Source organism: Ceratotherium simum, chromosome 12 (assembly GCF_057802395.1).
Source record: "Ceratotherium simum simum isolate JZ-2026a chromosome 12, ASM5780239v1, whole genome shotgun sequence".
In the NCBI taxonomy this organism is placed as follows: domain Eukaryota; kingdom Metazoa; phylum Chordata; class Mammalia; order Perissodactyla; family Rhinocerotidae; genus Ceratotherium; species Ceratotherium simum.
In genome coordinates, this window is record NC_141911.1 from 23,836,670 (window position 1) to 23,857,391 (window position 20,722).

Below are 20,722 nucleotides of genomic sequence, written 5' to 3' on the forward strand. Positions count from 1 at the left end.
TTATATTTCTCTCTTTCACACAGCCCCAGAAAAGATGGCTGCTTCTCTGTTCAACTATTTAATCACAGTCAATTAATTAATTAACCAAATTGAGACAACTAAGAGAGAGAACTCTTCTTATAGTGACCAGTAGAATTATTTCTTTTCAAATAGAATGTCTCTGGGAATTATTAGGTGAATTGTCTCTTTTCTTTACCTTGGATTCCTTAATGATAGCTTTTTCCTTTTTGTTTTTGGTTCTTGTTTAAGTGTGATTGAAAAAATCTAGAATGGTACTTTTGTCTGTGTTCTTAGTCTAGCTGGATTCAAGTGAGGATGCTAGACCTATTGCATCACTTAGGTGGGGAGATGTTGGAGGTGGGAGAAATGCTGTCGAACGTTAAAAAGGATAACATCAAGCGATGGCTTAAGTACTTACTGTTACCTCTCAGAAATGTGTATAGCACTTTAAATGAAAATATGTCCCATTGTTTTTAAAGTTAAGTTTTTGAAGCTGGAGGAAGATTAATGTTTTTTTATATTATAGGAACTACCTTCTGTTGAAGAACTCACTATTATTCTGCCTGAAGATATTGAATTAAAGCCCCTTGGGATGGTTTCAAGTATTATTGAACAATTAGGTATGTAAGTAATTTTATTAATGAAAATTAGCATTTATATCCAAACATACACTAATAATCAAATCAAAGACCTTATGACTAGTGAATTTTCTGTGAAATATATAACAACACTTCATTTATAGTCATTAAGTTTGAACAGATAAATTCAGTTTTTTCTTATATAAGTAATCCATAAATACATTGTCTTTATCAAAATTGAACGTCTGCTTTTATTGACATATTTCTTCAGCATTTTCTTTGGTTTGGTATATTTGTTTTCTATTGCTGTTAAATAAGTACAAGTTTAGTGGCTTAAAACAACACAAATTTATTATTTACAGTTCTGTGGACCATAAACCTGATATGATTCTCACTGGGCATCAGGGCTCAGTGCTTTTCTGGAGGCTCTGGGGAGAATCCATTTCTTTGCCCCTTCCAGCTTCTAGAGGCTGCCCGCATTCCTTGGCTCATGGCCTCTTTCCTTCATCCTCAAAGCAAATGATGTAGCTTTTCTCTGACCCTTCTTCCATCATCACGTCTCTCTCTGACCACAGCCCTGCTTTTAAAGACTCCTTAGATTGGGTCTATATGCATAATCCAGGATAATCTCCCCATCTCAAAGTAACCTTAATCACATTTGCAAAGTCTTTTTTTTTTTCTTTTAATGTAAGGTAACATATTCCCAGGTTCAGGGATTAGGGTATGGTATCTTTTTTTTTCCGAGGGGGGTAGATTATTCTGCCTGCGGCCTTTGATTTTATTTTATAAACATGTAAATTAGAAAGTTCTGTGATTTAATACTGATATTAATGGCATGAAATAGGAAGCTATTGGATTATAAGAGAACTAGATATTAGAGATTTCTTTTAGCCCCAGGATGTGAGGTAGGTATATGAAAGGCCTCGAAGTTACTGTAGCTACCATTAACTCTCATAGTAAGATGCACCTGAGATTAGAACTCAGCGTTGACAAATCCGTAGGATTTGGAACTGGGAAAAAGACCTGGATTGTGCACAGCCCCCTTAGTTTACAGGACTTAAAGGACAGAAGAATTCAAGTCACTTGCTGTTATGATGAGTTGTATAATGAGTCACTGGTAGAAATGGGACTTTATCTTTGGACTTTTTTCTAGCAGTCCCATATCAATATTTTAAAAAACTAATACTTATATAATTTTGTACTTTTGCAATTTATTAATCAAAATTCTGATTAAAGTGAAATATTTTTTACAAAAATCACGGTTATTAAAACTCTCTACATGATTCTCGAGTCATTACATTTACTAGTTTTTTCAAGATACTGTTTTGACTAACACATCCTAATAGACTACCAAAATTCTCAAGTTGGTGGGAATTAAGATTGAATGAATCAAAATCAGCACATGCCACTCTGTTTTGAAAGCCTAAAATATCTAACATTGTTTGGATCAAATTACGAAAAAGAAAATACAATAAATATTAGTATATTAGGCAAAAAATATCAATGAATTCAAATTAGAATCCAAAGATGAAAAGAGAGGATTTGGCATTGTACTCTGCAATTCTTCTAGAACTTATGTTGGTTTGTTTTTCTTTCTTTTTTTTTGTTTTTACTTTGGAAAATACAAGAGGCTAATTAGATATTATCCATCGAGGTAGAAGTGGAGAGATTTCATGAAATTAAGGATCTTGTACTAGTACATACTTTCCTAGTATTGATAGCCTTTGAAAATTTCTATCAGTGTATGGTACAAACTCTAAATTTATTTGTACCCAACTACCTGTAACTGTGTGCCTCCTAGAATCATAATAATAAAAGAATGGGTCTTTTAGGCTGTGGAAACAGTCAGTGGTTGTGTTGTTATAGAAGAGCATTAAAACTAGGGATCTAGGTTCTAGTGATAACTCGGTCTCGAATTGGCCAGGTGATAACGTTAATCTCTTGAGTCTTGTTTTTTCATCTTTCTATAAAATGAGGGTATTGGATTAGGTGATTTTTTATTTTCATGTAATTTGACTCTTTGGGAAAGAGGTTAAGGAGGAGAGATGAGTGACAATGAATTCTGTTAGTGCGCATTATCATTATCAGTCTATAATCATCATCATTATTCCAGAAGCAGATCTAACTCAAAAAATGTTGATCCACGATCTGTTTACTTATATGTATGTTCAGAACTTAGAAGCACTGACTGTTGAAATTAATTGGGATACAATTGAAATTTTTTGAATGAATTTTAATAATCTGAACTACTGTATTTTGTTTCTCAAGTAGACATGGCATTATCTGTATAATGTGACAAAGTGTTCTTGCTTTTTGCTCTAATTTTCTAAGAACCTGTTGCACGTGTTTTTTGTCTTTGCTGAGGTAGATTGGTTGTTTAACATTTGTGGCACTTACAAGAGTTGGAGATTATGCTAGACTAGTGGGATAACACTTGGCTTTCTGAGAAGAAAAGTGATAAAAATTACTGTGAGCTCTATCATTCTTCATCTGTTCAGAGGAAGATGCTTTTGTGAAGTCTAACTTTTTATATGTCAGTAAGTAATCAGTGCATTGTAGAAAAGAATTTCTAGAGTGAGAATGAAGACTAATTTCTTACAGAAAAGGAATTTTGTGATTATACTTTTTTGGGTAAAAATTGCTTGAGGAAATGTATACAGCTGGAATTGGTTGACTTTTTAATGGGTGATTCAAGTTTTCTGTGAGATTTTATACTTTAATTTTTTTTTCTTAGAATTGTAGCTTTTTGTATTAAATAAAAATATGTAGAATCTATTTTTCTGTGCTACTTGGTAATAAGTAGACTTTGTTTATCCAAGAGGAATAGTTACTGAGGTTATTATTTCACCTTAAATTTTATTTAAGATTATGTTGGAATTAAAGCCTGAATTCCCATTTAAATTCCATGTTATCTTCTGATTAAATCTTGAAATAATCTGTTTTGTTTCATTTTTCAGTAATAATTGAATCTATGACTAACTTACCTCCAGTTAATGAGGAGACTGTAATTTTTCAAAGTGATCGACAGGCAGCAGGAAAGGTTTGTAAAAAATTTCAGATCTTACAAATTATTCTGTTTCTATGTTGATTGGTTTTTTTGGCTTTCCCTATCTGTCCTAAAAAGAGTTAAATTTAGTAGGCGAGCAATCTAGAGCTCTCAAGTTTTAATATATTCTTAATTTTCTTTAATACTTCGTGTCTGTCTGTGTATTGGTTTAATACTGCTTATTACTTGTCATTAAATACACGTGTATAGATTTTTTTCCTAATGTTTGTCAGGTACTTTGCTAGGCAGTGGGTCTACATATTGAATAAGACACAGGTCCCTATTCTTCAGGTACTCAGTTGAGTGCAGGAGACTTTCCGTAGAGTAGTAGTTCTTAACTTTTTTTGGTTTGTGAGTCCCTTTGAATAGTGGCTCTCAAAACTTTTTAGACTTCGGCTTCATCAGGTGGAAGCTGAGACTGGAATCTTTTTAAGTGGAAAGAGATTTCAGTGCTAGCAGTCAAGTATTACTGTGAGCACATTTTGGGAAATGATGGATACGTGTACTTTAGTACTCACCATGAGGTTGGGTCCCTTCTAACACGTTACTAGTGGAACAACATACATATCCATCCTTAATATGGAAGACCACACATTTTAGCCAGCAGATGCACAATTCTGAGCAGTCAGCAGAGGATATAAAACCTTCTAAGATCAAAAATAAAATACAAACCAAGTGTTCCTTTTCTGGTAGTAGGGACAGTGTTTTATTTACCTCATTATTCCACACTGTACAAAGTACAGTCCTTTGTAAATTATATGCGCTAAGTAAATGTGTATTGATTTGAAAACGAACAAAGAAGCAGCCAACTGCTATCTTTGAAGGAGCAACTTTCTGGGTTTAGTTCTTCCCAGATAAGTAACAGTTGGCTTCTTTTTTTGTTCTAGGAGATAGAATTAATATTTAAACAGAAAAAACATGTATTTTGAACTCTATTATTGAGTCGTTCCCATAACCTTCCCTTTTTTCTGCCTTTTCCTGCTATTCTATTCTAACATAAATTAGAAAGAGATCAGGTTTTTATCAGAGTCCTGCACCTTACACTACCTACGTATGTTTTTTTTAGGTTGACAGGCCAATTTACCAAAGAAAAATGAGTCACTTAGGATTTCAAAGCAGTGGTAGGATTAATTGGAGTCTAGAGCTAATACTTTTTGACAATTCTTGAGAAAGTTTGTGAGGGGAAGAAAGACTTTTTATTGTCTAAAGGATGATGCTGTACTCTTTTCCCTTTCAAAGACCTGTTCTTAATACTTTTGTTTCAAGTATGGGTACTGCCAGTGCCTTGATAAGGGGTTAGAGATATATTAGGGGGCTTAACCTCCAAGAAGGTTGAGAGAGAAAAGGAATGGGAATGAGAGGATGACTATGCTGTGAGTAGCTCTCCATGCCCATTGGTATACTTCTTTAGGAGAAAGCAACATTCTGCCTAGGTGCAAAAACAAAACAGTTCTTGCTGTCCTCAGAAAGTAGTAGAAGAGGAGAAGGGAGAAAAGGCAAGGGAAGTATATTTCTTGATTTTTTGACTATGAATTGAAACTGATGATTTCCATGATTCCTTTTATTTATGATTTTCACGACAGTTGCTTTTTTCTCTAAGTAGCTAACTTAGACAATTTTAATTTCAAAATACCGAACACTTTGCTAATTTAAAACCTCTAAACTCATTTTTCTTATATCCTGAATACATTTGAATATTCAGTCCTATAATTGTGACTAGTAATGTTAATACTCAGCTCTTCTGTCATTTGTTTTTGAAAGGAGTCAGATAAAAATGTAACATTTATGCCTCTAACTTTAGCTATATGACATATGTCTAGAGGGAAAAATTAAATCTATTTCTAAATTTTACATAGAAAGCTTTGTAAATTCAGGAAGTGACAAGTCTTTCAAAAATATTTGATTATAAATCTAAGCACCTTGCAGTGATTCCCTAAAATAAAGGCAGGAGTAGGGAGGGTTAAGACTATCTGGTAAACAAACCAGTGGCCAGAAAATGACACTGAATCGATTTTATTTTATTCAATTTATTTACTTATTTTTTGCTAAGGAAGATTCACCCTGAGCTCATATCTGTTGCCAATCTTCCTCTTTTTTTCCTTGAGGAAGGTTAGCCTTGAGCTAGCATCCATGCCATCTTCCTCTATTTTGTATGTGGATCATCACCACAGCATGGCTGATGAGTGGTATATGTCCGAGCCCAGGATCCGAACCCATGAACCTGGGCTGCCGAAGCAGAGCGCACTGAACTTAACCACTACACCACAGGGCCAGGCCCTGAATCGATTTTAGATCCTTAACATATCTCATCTAGACTCTGTATTAGTTTACCTTCACTGTCAGACCATTGCACATCCTTTTCCCTCTGCTCTTCAATAATAACGATAATCATGAGCCATACTGATAAATATTATGTGTATCTTTTTAAAGTCGCTGATACTGTGGAAACTGGAAGTGGAATTATCCCTGTTTACTGAAAAATCACAAAATTTTTGAGTTTACAGCCCAGTTGGTCTATCTGATTCATTTCCCTTCCACCTCCCTCCCTCTTACCCACTGATTTAAGGAGGGCAACCTCAGATTTGTATTCTACCTTTTCCCCTTTAATCCTAATAATGATTAATTCTTCTTGATAAACGATAAATGAAATTCCATTTTTAATGTTTAGTGCTTTAGTATCAGGAGATTTAAAAAAAATTGACCAACGTATGCCACCTGTTATCCCTAATAACATGAATTTGTTGGTTGTTTTGCATTTAGTTTTGAGTATTTGTTAGAGCAGATTTTGTTTTTATTATTGTTTGTTTTACCTTTTAATAAACCAAAACAATGAAATCTATTTCCGTGTCAAATATCGTTGAGTAGGAATTTTTATTGATCTTTTTTTACAGAATACTTTATATTAGTCTTGGCTGGTAGTATGTGATGATTTTCTTAAAGTCCCATATAATTATTGATACAGTGGTTTTTTTTTTTTCCTCCCTCAGTAACTTGTGATATAGTAATATACACAGTGATGGAAATAATCATTTGACTTAACTAATGCATTAGAATACTCTTATTTTTTTCATTTTTATTAATGGGAAGTCAAAATAGTATAAAGTGATTGATAAGAGACATTCTGGATGGCTGTGAAAATTCACTTCTCCCCTTCTTCCTTTGGTAGTTTAGCCAAAAGCTGGCTCAACTGGAAAGACAATAATGCCTTTGGCTAATGGCATCCTTTGAAGGCTGTTCACAGGGCAGCAGCCTGCAGATCTTGACCCTCCACATGCACAGCCCTCCAGCCTTGTTCCCGGGCCTGGACATGCCGTGATATGTTTCTTGTTACCTAGAGAAACTAGTAGTTACCTATTCCCTCTTAGGCTAACCCATAAATATGTAACATGGTGTGTGTGGAGAGGAGAGGAGAGTGTGGCTTCTTCTCTCTCGGAACTCTCTCTGTGCATGTCCAGCCACCTGACTCAGGCAGGCCCCCAGCCGCTGGAACTTTTTGCCGTGTTGCCAACGGAACATCTAAGCCCAGCCTATGCTGTGGAATGAGAATTTGGGAGACTGACATCCTCGTACTTTCCTGCTTATCAGTTTTCTTCCCAACAGACCCTATGCTATATCCGTACTATGTGGTGGTAGTGGTGTGTGTTTGTGCTCCCTTTGTGTGACAGGAAGCCTTTGAGGTCTTTTAGCAGAAAGATACTACTTTGGAATAAGAGACGGTAAGTATTATAAGCTAGAGCCAAGTGGAAGGGCACTTTGAAAACCACCTCTCAAATGACAGGACAAGTATAAGACGTTAGGTGGATTAAATTTTTATATGAGTATTTCTACAGAATATACACTATTATTTAAGGTATAAAGAAAGCTACTTGCCCACCTTAAAGTAAATATCTTAGACATTACTATCCTGAGTTCTGTTTCTTACACTGTCCTTGCAGCCTATTTCTTCCTTTCCTTTTGTCTCTAGTGAGGTAGTATGGAAGTTGCGAAATCCCCAAAGTCAAGTGGAAAGACTGAGCAGGATTCAAAGTTGAATGGAACTGTGAGAGGAAGTGGGCTGGTCTTAGCCCTACTTTGTCAAAAGTTGCTGTTCACAGTTTAGCTCTCAGGTATTAGCCAGTCTAAGATCTATACTTTGAAGCTGATAGTTGTTTAAAATATCATTAAGTCCTTCTTTTCTATAATTCTGAAGTAGCTAAATTGCTTATGTGAACTCAGTCATGTATTCCTGTGACTATTTGAGGGAGGACCGTAAATACCTCTTAGTATTGGTGTATGCCGTATACTGATTTCATAATGTAGCTACCTGTTACCTGCTGTATGGGGTATTATTTTACTTAAAACTTGATAATGATTTTATTATAGCTGTGGCTCATAAATTCTTCAGATCTTAAGAATAGGCAACTAAGTATGCTTTGATTTTATCCAGAAATTTGAATCTCACTTACATTTTAGTTCAAACCAAGTCTGCATAAACCTGAAGCTATTAAGGCATTTCTTTAGTGAAATCATTTCTCACAGTTAGGAGATGGAATCATGCTGTCCAGGAAACAAGTTCTTGGGAAACAGCTTTATGTACCAGGTCACAAACAATGATTATTTGTTAGTACCTTGTACTAATGGTTTCTTAGGAAGTTTTTTTAAAGATATTTTTTATCCCTGTCTAGACTTAAAGAGTCAAATTTGTCTGTATTCATCAAGGGAGTTAAAAACAAAATGCAAATTGTTTTTAAGACTTTTTAAAAAGTGACAAATAAGATGATATATCACTTTAATGTATGTAATGTAGTCCAGTGAGAGCTGTGCTGCGGTATATCCCTTCTATCCTTTGCAGTTCTGGTTGGAAGGGGTCTACTGTTTTTATCTAAATCCATTCAAAGTACATTTCTAGCTATTTTTAGAGTAATCACATCTTCAGAATGTTGGTACCCTGATAGGTGAGTTGTTTTATGCCATTTTGAGAATTAATAAAAGCTTGAATGGTATACTACAGAGCATAAAATGAAAACATTTAGTATCAAAAAGCAAGAACTGAGGATGTAATAAAACAGGTACTTTCAATGCAGTTGGTTTAAAATGGCCCAAGCTATTTGGAAAGTAACTTAGTAATTTACGTCAAAAGTTTTAATAATAATCATACTCTTGGTTCCAATAATTCCATCCTTTACAAATCAATTCTCAGGAAATCTAAAGTACAGAAATTTACATATAACGATGTTCATCATGGCATCATTTATTATACTGAACAAATTGGAAGCTTCCTAAATGTCCTGTAGTAGAAGACAAGTTAAATAAATTGTGCTAGATCTATAAAAGAGTGTTATATAGCCACAGAAATTATACTTATTAAGAATATTTATAACATGGAAAAATTTAATGCTACTTTAGGTATTAAAAGAGAGCAGTATATAAAACTACAGTATAGTCTCAAAAGAAAAAAATTATTAATAGAAAAAAGACTGGAAAAATCTATACTGACATTGGTCATGGTCTAGTTTCTGTAATATACATATATTTATTATCAGAAACATTGTTTTTAAAAATTCAGGTATTTTGAGAAGAATTTAAAAACAAGAGACTTCCCTTTCATCATTCATAAAACATTTTCAGAAATAAATTGTGTCTGTGCTAAAAGCAGTTCCTTTACATAAAAGTTAAAGGCTGTATAGCATCTTTGGTTTTTGAGAAATAAGCAACTTCAAGTTCAAATCTACTTTTACTACTTTTTGAATTAGAAAACATTGTGGTTTAATTTTATAAAAATGATAACCACTATATGGAAACAGCAGAAGTGATTGAATACCTCTTGAAGCAGAGGTTTGTTTTTAAGTTTTGGGTCATAAGATCCCAGTTGACAGACGACATTTTATTTCTCAGAAGTTACCAGTTGTAATTCTTTTCTTCATACCTTACAACTTAGATGAGCAATGATAAAACCCAAAATTCGTAATTTGTATCTACTTGGTACCACCAAAATGATTTGAATTTAGCAAGAGAAAACTTGTTACACTGGTTTTAAATTCATAAAAAAGAAATCTGGAGTAAGCTAATGCATTTATAATCAAACTATGGAAACTTCATGGGTATGCAAAAATGACTTAAATTTTATTGTTCTGACATTGACAGAATTGCCTTGTTATAACAATTATCAGTGTTTTTTTTTAAATATTACTAACTTTTGAGTCATTTTATATGTTAAAGGAGGCCTTTATGTTTCTTCTATTTTATAGATATTTGAGATATTTGGACCTGTTGCACATCCGTTTTATGTGTTACGGTTTAATTCTTCAGAGCACATTGAGAGTAAAGGTATTAAAATAAAGGATACTATGTATTTTGCTCCATCAATGAAAGACTTCACTCAATATATCTTCACAGAAAAACTGAAACAGTAAGTACTTTATTGACGTGTTAGCTGTTGTTTGCTTATCTAATGTTTATATTTTAGGAATAGTTCTCAGTCATGGTAGTTTCTTATAGTTAAATGGTATCTATCTTCCAAAGAGTTCATTTATCTTCCTAATAACATCTCTGAAAGTTTCAATTTATCAGATTTTACAGGTAGAGATCATTTATATCCTTTGGCCAAAATGACGTGATCAACTAGTAGGAATACATTTGGGCCATATAAATTTTCTGAATTCTAATTCATTGTTTTTTCCATTATATACTTTCTTTTATATATATACTCCCTCAGTATTAATATTACCATTTAAAAAAAAGTTCTTTTCCAATTTAAATAAAATTTTCTGTGGATTACAGTCACAAGCTTAACTATTTAATAAAACTTCGTAATTCTCAAGAAAAAGAAAATGAGTAAATTTTAGATTGTGTATAAATTGTGAATTTATGGAAGAGATAACTAAAATATGTCCCTGAAAAGTTATATATCAAGCTGTGATAAATAGGGTTGACTTAACTTACAAACCAGTGCTCTTCATTTTGTCTGTAAATATGCTAAATGATGCCTGTGGCATGTGGGTGGTAATATTTCTGCTCTCACTGGTTAATTGTATATTTTTCGTGTGTTAATTGTGTTACCAAGAGTTAGCTGTAGAACTGTTTATATCAAACTTATTATTATAATTAATTTAATTTTTATATAAACCAATGACATATAGTTCAAGTAGAGTAGTTTTTTCTATAAAAATAAGTTGAGTGCTTTGGAAATATGCAATGCTTATGAGCCACTAAAAAAATATTGTCAAATTAACAGTGGAAGAAAAGACCTCGAAAGATTAGGGGAGGGAGAGGATCTTGAATCCAAAAAGACTTAGCACTTAGTTTGACACACAAGTCCCTTTTAGGTCTAGCTCTCTTTTAGTTGGAAATTTGAAATATGGGTGAAGCACTAAGGATGTGGTTTTTGCAGGAAATACTAAGGAACTTCAGTCAGTGAGTAGCCTTGGTGCTACATCAAAAGTACTAGTCTTAGTTACATGGCGTTAAGGAGGTCTCTATACCCCTTACATATTAAATCAAGTTTCTGAATTTCATTTATTGTTTCATAGATGAAAATTTTGTTTCTGATCATTGATTAAATTCATCTTTAAAGATTCCCATAATTATCTGATGGAACATTTTGCCTGAGTTATTCTTCAGGCTGCATAAGGTCCACTGATAAAAAAGGGGAATTAAATAGATGGTAAAGTCGTAAAGGTTTTAGTATGTTTTAAAAGTGATTTAAGTGATGACTTAAATAATTAACATTTCATTCTGCTGTGAATATTAGGTTGTTGCTGTGGCTGTGCCATATATTTAGCTTTTAACAAAATATTTTAGCTTAAAACAGATAAACTGAAAAGTTTTCTGAAGATACTTATTAAATGGATTTTATATAGTGGGAGCAGTCTTTGTTCTTGATTTGCAAGAACAAGAATTTTGTCCTGGAAAGAAATAACAATAAACTAAAGAATTGGAAAATTAGGCCTACCCTGCAGAAGCCCCACTTGACAAAGCCTCTTCCATTCTAGACTGCATTTTGGTGTGCGTCATGGGGACTCAGTGGAGTACTTTGCCTTTGAGGTGGAGGAGTTCAGCTTCTCTCCGGCTTACCCGCCTCTAGTAAGGCTATTTTAATCTTAGCCTCCCATGAACTTACTCTCTTGTTAGAAGTGCTTTTTGAAATGTTGCTTGATCTTTTCCTTAGTAGATTTTGATTTTTCCTGGTAAATGCACTGCTAGTTGGGGAACTCTTCCCATTTCTGTCTTTAAACTCCAGGCTAAGGGCACTGCAGGCCATGAGATGGCATATATGCAAAGAGAAGTACTGGAGCTGTGTTCAATTCATAGGCGTAAGATGGTAATTAACGAGTAAAAGCTTTTTTTAAGTGGTGGAAAAATCACTGATAATGCCTCATACACAATGTCAAAAGTTCTGAATCAAAATTTTAGAGCAAACTTAATGATTTTCATATTGTGCCAGCCCACTGACATCTGTAAATGGATTTTTATGGATTAATAGATTAATGATTTCAGTGAATTTTCCTAAGAATCTCATTTATTTTTGAGATCTAGTTTAAAACAGTGAGGACATCTACTCTTAATACTTTGCAATATTTTAATGTAATTGAACAAGACATTGTCAAACTATGAAATCAAAAAGATTAAAAAAATAAAGATTAAAAATGAGCTTTCAGAAATTATAATCATCCTCATAGTAGATATACGTATTTTTGTTGGTCACAGAGTATAAAACTTTCCACTAAAAGTAATTAATGTTTGTGATTATACTGTCTTTTAGAATCTTCCAAGCTCCTCCTCCCCCCCAAACTAGATAGCCTTTATTTTACCCTCTCTGCTTTAAGAATCACTGTTGAATTAGCCTTGGTTACTCATGGAGTATCGTTGCTATTCCTCAGGTAAATCAAGGAAATAGAATTTCGTGTTTTTATCTCTACCATTAAACCTATAAAATCTTAGACAGGGAATGCGTCATATTCGTTTTTGTGTCCTTAGTGCCTGGAACAGTGTCTGACCTATAGTTGATGTAGAATAAGTATTTATTGAAGTAAACTTTATGGACTGAGCTCAGGTATCAGGAAAGTGTCAATCAAAGTCATAGCATTTGACGATGCTTATGAACTGCAAAACCACTTCCCCCTGCACACCACGGCCTTGGCTTCTCATTCTGATTCCAGTCCTAATATTTATGTATGTCCAAATGTTGTGTTTTTCTTATGAGCTTCTCACGTCTTCTGAAATAACGTAAAGGACATATAAATGGCCCTTTATTTTTTGCTCTTATTTTCATGTCTGTTGCAAAATTGAGGGTTGAGCTCATGTCTTCCACTTTATTATTTTCCATACTGTTAAGTTATAAGCACTTAACAGAATCTTAATAAGTACTTCTTTGATTTTTTGTTTTCTCTTTCTAGGGATAGGGGATCAGATGCATCATGGAAGAATGATCAGGAACCACCACCAGATGTAAGTATAAATATTTTTACACAATGTTTTAGAAAGTAAGGCAGGACTTAAAAATTCATCATTCTTGACCTTACGGAGGTCCCTATTGTTGCACGGCAGTCACCCTGCCTTCTGCAAGTCCATGCACTCTCCCGCTCCCAGGTGACTGTTTTATACCTCTTGATAAGAGGTTTTGGTTGATCATTTTAGAAAAAGAATATTTTGTCACATTTCAGTAATTATCAGCTTATCATTTTCTTTGTAATTTCCTATTTTTTTTAATCAATTTCATTGATACCTGGTAAAGGCAGAATTGTCATTATTTTTAAAAATTTTGTTCTTCACTTTAGTTAAGTTCATGTGGAACATGAAGACATTTATTAATGGTGCTTTTAATAAGCTGCCCTTCTTTTGGAGATTCAAAATCACTAGAATCTACCCACCTCTCCATTTTTTACAATATGATTACCTTCCTAAAAAGAGAGTTCTTGATTTTCTTTCTTGAATCCATGTCAGCAAGACTAGTTTTTTGTCCCAAAGTAGCTTGATATACAGTCTTTCTAGAGATATGAATAGTCAGGAATAATCTGTATTATTCCTGTTAATACCTAAGTGTTAAATAAATAATTTGGTTTATTTTTGATTTAACTTCCCCTGGAGATGTTTAAGCATATTTTCTTTTTTTTTTAAGTTATTGAAATACAAATTATGAGTGTATACATTTCTTGAAAATAGTATGAATTTATACAATATAAAAGCAAAAATAGATGTGTTAGATGTTCTCAAGCAATGCTGAAGATTCATTTTCTATGTTGATTTCTAATTTTGCTGAGGCATGAATCAGGGAATGCCCACTCAGAGAGTCACTTAACCAGTGAGGGATCCTCGTTTAGTACCCACATTGCCATGGGATTATGTTTTCTAGTTGTGCCTGAAGATTCACTTAATGTTCTTAGTTATGTTTAGGGAATCTTATTACTGAAATTATGTTTCTAAAGTATTCGAGAATTCACAAAGGTCTGGAAACATATTCTTGTGAAATGCAAATATTCCAGTACATTCCTGTTGTTTCAGACCTAAGCATTGAAGTTGCTAGTTATGGTAATGTTAATTGTTTATAAAAATTGGCTTGATTCGGTTAATTATAAAAATTAAATCTCAGCATACTTCATGGGGTTTGTTTTTTTCTAAGCAGTTGTTGAATGTCTCTCATTTCCATAATATGGAAAACTCTGAGATTCTAAAGTTTATTTTATTATGATGAAATATTGTAGTATAGAATTATTGCCTGGTATTAATCATAGATTAGAATTTGGAATTATAGGGTTTAAACTTTAAAAAAAAATCATACTGTGAAAATGGGAAATGGGCTTGCTTAAAGGAGCTAAAAATTACTTATGGGGAATGCATGTTCTTCATCTTCCTATGTGTTTCTAGCATTTCTGGTTGAATACATGTGTTTAATGATTGCAAATTTAAATTAATTTGTATACAAGAAAAATGTGTATTTTTCTATGATTTTAGGAGGTGATAGCAAAATATGGCCAAAGTAGTCTCTCTAAAATAAAGTACTGCCAATTAAAATCCTTTAATACCTCCCTGCTGCTCTTAGGATGATGCCCAGTTATTTAAAATAGCACAATAAGGTTCTTTATTCTCCGATTTATTGTCTCTGATTTCGCTATATAAGCTTTCACTTTGCCTCACAGAACCATTTTCATTTCTTGAACATGCTGTGCCTCTGCACATATTCCCACTCCTTGAACATTTTCTTTCCCTTGTTTTCACTGCTAATCATTACAGATTTTCCTTGAGTTACCCATGCCAGGAAGTCTTCCTTGCCCTTTTTTTCTTTCTTTGCACTAAGTTCATTGGTTTTATTCATCTATTTTAATATTTGACTGAATATTTTCAGAGAAAGGAATGTTTTCTATCTGATCCTAATACTTTCTAGTGTCTGGCAGATATCAGATTTAACATGAGCTTAAAAACCTTAGTGCATTAAGATTAGTAATAAAAGACATGTACTTGAAGGTACTAAAATTAGTTGATGTTTTTGAATTTGGTTCTAGATTGTGAGGTGTATGGACTCTTGGTTGATGGAATATTTGATCTAGAATATATTTCAGCAAGTCTACTGAAAATCCCATACAAAGACTTTTTGTATACCTTTTTCCCTTCTTTTAAATGTGCACACATGCATGCACAATGAGCCTGCTTTCATATTTTTTCATAAAACATATATTATATTTTCTGACATTAATAGAATAATAAAGTGCCTGAGAACCAGCCCTCGTGCTCTAGCTGTTAGGATGTGGCGCTTTTACCACCGTAGCCTAGGTTCGTTTCCAGGTCATGGAACCACACCACCAATCAGTTGTGATACTGTGGCAGCTGCATGTTGCTGTGATGCTGAAAGCTATGCCACCAGTATTTCAAATACCAGCAGGGTCACCCATGGTAGACAGGTTTTAGTGGAGCTTCCAGACTAAGACAGCCTAGGAAGAAGGACCTGGCCACCCACTGCCGAAAAAAATTGGCCATGAAAACCTTATAAATAGGAGCAGAGTGTTGTCTGATACAGTGCTGGAAAATGAGAAAGATCGGGCAAGGTTCTGCTCTGCTGGATACAGGGTCACTAGGAGTTGGAATCGACTCAGTGGCACTAACAACAAAAAATTCCTGAATTCTAAGAAATCATAGAAGTCGTAATATATATGAATAGCTCGTAAGTCTTGTTTTTTTGGTGGGCTATAACAGTGAAGCTCAATTCTTAGTACATCTGACTTTTCCCTCTTGTAATTGAAAATAATTTCCCCTTGCAAGTTGGGTCATGCATGTATCTGCTTATGAAAACCTTTTCCTGCTGTCCTATATAAATAGCATCCCTAGTGATTTTCTCCACCTTTACTTTGCCTTATTATTTATAGCCCTTACTATACCTGACATTATATTATTAAAAGAATTCATATCTGTTAAGTGTTTAGAACAGTGCCTGGCATATAATGGGTCTGTGTAAATTTTTGAATGAATGAAAGGTATAACATTCTCTTCTAGTTTTCTATTAGATCTGATAATTTATGATATTTGCTTATTCCTAACTACTCCTTTAGCATCATTTGGCAGCTGGCAGTATGATGCATCTTGACTTAGAAGTCAGACTTCTAGCTAGGGATTACCCATATCTGAAGGTTGTTCAAGACGGGCATTTTAAAGTTACCTATCTGAAACTTTCTAGGAATTAAAAAAAAAAAAAAAGCCTTGAGTTCCCATCTTGATTATTGGCCTGTGTTAATTAAGAGTCATTAGGCATTTATCAAAAAATATTTTTCTATCATATGTAGTTAATTCGAATATACTGGAAAATATTAAGTATTGAAAAGAGTAATTTTCTTTCAGGGTCAGTATTAAATAATAGGCTTATTTTCCTCACTTCCAGGTATGTACCATTGAATTGGTAAATCCATGTGACATAAATCTGTAATTTTTTTTTCCCACAAGGCCTTAGATTTCAGTGATGATGAAAAGGAAAAAGAAGCCAAACAGAGGAAAAAATCTCAGATTCAAGGCAGGAAAAAATTCAAATCTGAATTTAGTGAATCAGGTGAGTAAATGCAATATATAGTAATTTTTTAAAGTCTTTATTTACATTTATATAAGTTCATCAGTAATGAAACTGAAGGAAACGTCCAGGTTCTCTTTTTTCCTCCTGGCATCCAGCTAGCGTTGGAGGCATTACATAGCATGGAATGTGGTGGGAGAGAGTCAGAAGGAATATTCAGTGGTAGTTTTTCAAGCTTAAGCGTGTGAAAATGGCTTTTAGGGATAAAAGGCAAATTAAATATTGTTTGAGTCATTTGTGCTTATCATTTGTGCTTTTTTCTTAAGAAACGTATTTGCTTCCATGTTTATAATTAAGTGATACGGTACTTAATACTCAAATCAAGGTATTTTATTTTTCAACGTGCATTCCCTTTTATTATACCTTTCCTGTTTTCTTTGTCCTTTTTTAAAATTAAACTTTTTGTAGATTCACATGCAGTGATAAGAAATAATACAGAGAGATCTTGTGTGCTCATTACCCAGTTTCCTGCAGTGGTGACATCTTGCAAAACTATACAGTACAATATCACAGCCAGGATATTGACATTGATAGAATCAAGATACAGAACATTTCCATCACAGAAGATGATCCCTCATGTTGCCTTTTTATAGTCACTCCCACTTCCTCCCTCCCACCTCCTCCTTAACTCCTGGCAACCACTAATCTGTTCTCCATTTCTGTAATATATTTTGTCATGTCAAGAATGGTTATATAAATGAAGTCATACAGTATGTTACCATTAGGGATTGGCTTTGCCACTGAGCATGATTTTCTAGAAATTCATCCAGATTGTTGTGTGTGTCAAGTGTGTTTCTTTTTGTTCCAAAGTATTAGTCCGTGGTGTGAATATACCACAGGTTACCTATTCATGCATTGAAGGACATCTGGGTTGTTAACAGTGTTTGGTTATATGAATTAAGTTGCTTTATACATTTGTGTACAGGTTTCTGTGTGAAGACAAATTTTCATTTCTATGGGATAAATGTTCAAGAGTGCAATTGCTGGATTATATTATAGTTGTATGTTTAATTTCTTAAGAAACTGCTATCCTGTTTTTCAGTGTGGCCGTACCACTTTACATTCATATCACCAATGTATAAGTGACTCAGTTTCTCTGTGTTCTCACTAGCATTTGGTGTTTTCACTATTTTTTATTTCAGCCATTCTGATAGGTGTGTAGTGGTATCTAACTGTGATTTTAACTTGCATTTTTCTAATGGCTAATGACATTGAACATCTTTCCATGTGCTCATTTGCTATCAGTATGTCCTCATCAGTGATATATTTGTCCATGTCTTTTGCCGATTTTCTAATTGTATTTCTTTTTTTTTACTCTTGCATTACGAGAGGTTGTACATAATTTCTTCTAGTCTGTAGCTTGTGTTTTCATTCTCTTAAGAGGTCTATTTGCAGAACAAAAGTTTTTAATTTTGATGAAGCCCAGTTTATCAGTTTTCCTTGCATGGAGTCTGAGAATTTCTTGCCTAGACCTATATCCCAAAGATTTTCTCTTATTTTTTTTTTCTAAAAGTTTTGAAAATTATTTTAAGCTCTTCTAGTTCCTTTGTTTTTCCATATGAATTTTAGAATAATCTCTATGTTGACAAAAAGTCTTGCTGGTATTTTGATAGGAGTTTTGTTAAACCTGGATATTGGTTTGGAGAGAATTGACATCTTAACTATATTGAGTCTTCCATTCCACAAACATGGTATACATCTCCATTAACTTAGATCTTTGATTTCTTTCAGCAGCATTTTGTAGTTTTCAGAATACAAGTCTTGTAGATATTTTTTGTTAGATATACACCCAAGTATTTCATTTTTTTGAATCATTGTACATAATGTCGCGTTTTTAATTCTGATGTCCGTATGTTCATTGCTAAAATATGGAAATAGAATTAATGTTTGTATGTTTAGCTTGTATTCTTGTGACCTTGTTGAACTCACTAGTTCTAGGAGTTTTTTTCTTGAGATTTTCTGTGTAACCAATTAATGTCAATTGGAAATAGGGACGGTATTATTAATTTTTTCTCAATTTTGCTTTTTTGTCTTCTTTTCTTAACTTTTACTAGCTATAACTTCTGTCACTATGTTGTATAAATGTGCTTTGTTCTTGATCATGGGAGGAAACATTCAGTCTTTCATCATTAAGTATAATACTAGATATAGGGTTTTTGTAGATTATCAAGTTGAGGAAGTTTGCATCTATTCCTGTTTTTCTGAGCTTTTTTAAAAAATCGTGAATGAGTATTAAATTTTGACAATTACTTTTTCTACCTTGGTTGATAAGAACCCATAACTTTTCATTAGCTTATTAATAAGGTAGATGACATTGGTTTTAGAATATTGAACCAGCCTTAAATCTCTGGAATAAACCAGAGGTGGTCATAATGTGTAATTCTTTATATATATTGTTGAATTCTATTGCTCATATTTTGAGAAGAATTTCTGCATCTATGTTCATGAAGGATATTATTGGTCTATAGTTATCTTTCTTTTATTTATTTATTTATTTTAAGCATCTTCACCTAGTTTTGATGTCAGGGTAATACTAGCTTCATAAAATGAGTTGGGAATTTTTTGTATTTTCTTGAAGAGATTGTGTAGAATTGATATTAATTCTTCTTTAAATGTTTGCTAAAAGTCTCCAGTGAAACCATCTCAGCCTGGACATTTCTTTTTGAGAGGCTTTTCATTACAAATTCATTTTCCTTTATAGGGATGTCTATTTCACATTGAATGGATTATAATAGTTTGTGCTTTTCAAAGAATTGGTCCATTTCATCTGATTTGTCAAATTTATGTGTGTAGAGATGTTCACAGTATTGCTTATTATCCTTTTGATATCTTTCCTGATATTGGTAATTTGTGTCTTCTCTCTATTTCGTTGTCAGTCTTGCCTGGAGGATTAGCAATTTTATTGGTCTTTTCAAAGAACCAGTTCTTTGTGTCATTGATTTTCTGTTTTCAGTTTCGTTTTTTCTGTTCTTTTCATTTTCTTCCTACTGCTTGCTTTGGGTTTATTTTGATCTCTTTTTTCTAGGTTCTTGAGGGTGAGAGCTTAGATTAGTTATTTGAGACTTTACTGCTTAAATTAGTTCCACAGATGTTGGTATGTTGTATATTTTTATTCAGCTTCATATATATATATATATGAATATGTGTATATATATATATTTTTTTTTATTTCCCTCGAGACTTCCTCTTTGACCAATGGATTATTTAGAAGAGTACTATTTAGTTTCCAAGTGCTTGGAGATTTTTCTGTTATTGATTTCTAGTTTGATTCCATTCTGGGTGGGGAACATACTCTGTATGATTTCCATTTTTTTTTCCTTTTTTTTGAAGTTTGTTTTATAGGCCAGGATAAGGTTTATCTTGGTGTATGTTCTGTGGGCACTTGAAAACAATGTGTATTTTGCTGTAATGTGGTATAGAATGTTCTGTAAACGTCAGTTAGATTCTGTTAGTTGATGATGTTGTTAAGTTCTTCTGTATCCTTGGAGATTTTCTGTCTAGTTATTCTATCAGTTGTTGAGAGAGGGAGTGTGGTTGGTGCATGCACATTTAGGATTACTATATCTTGGTAGATAACCTTTTTATCATTATAAAATGTCTCTCTTTTTCTCTGGTAATTTTCTATGCTCTGAAGCCTACTTTATTGGATATTAATGTAGCTACTCCTTCTTTCTTTTAATTAATGTTTGTATATTGTATCTTTTTCCATCCTTTTACTTGCAACCTGATTATATCATTTGAAATGAGTTTCTTGTAGACATATAGTTGGGTTATGTTTTCTAATCCACTCTGCCAATCTCTGTTTTAATTGGTGTATTTAGACCATTTATATTTAATGTACTTATTGAGATATGTTAGGGCTTAAGTCTTTTCTGTTTATTCTATCTGGTTTTCATTTCTCTATTTTCTTTTCTCAGCCTGCCTGTGGTTACTATAACATTTTTTAGAATTCCATTTTGGTTTATCTGTAGTGTTTTGAGTATTTTTTGAGCATATTTTTTTTCTGCTCTTCAGACTGGGTATTTTCCATTGTTCTATCTTTCAGTTCCCTGTTCTTTCCTCTGTTCCCTC

At 33.3% G+C, this 20,722-nt stretch overlaps 1 protein-coding gene across 1 annotated transcript in view; it reads left to right on the forward strand.

Annotated features, from left to right (window-relative positions):
• NAF1 (nuclear assembly factor 1 ribonucleoprotein) overlaps positions 1–20,722 on the forward strand; it is a 44,221-nt gene that overhangs the window by 21,502 nt on the left and 1,997 nt on the right. Inside the window, exons 3-7 of the mRNA XM_004442241.3 lie at positions 527–620; positions 3,536–3,618; positions 9,852–10,012; positions 12,999–13,050; positions 16,531–16,633. Coding sequence (XP_004442298.2) covers positions 527–620; positions 3,536–3,618; positions 9,852–10,012; positions 12,999–13,050; positions 16,531–16,633 — 493 coding nt within the window. The remainder of the gene's footprint in view (positions 1–526; positions 621–3,535; positions 3,619–9,851; positions 10,013–12,998; positions 13,051–16,530; positions 16,634–20,722) is intronic.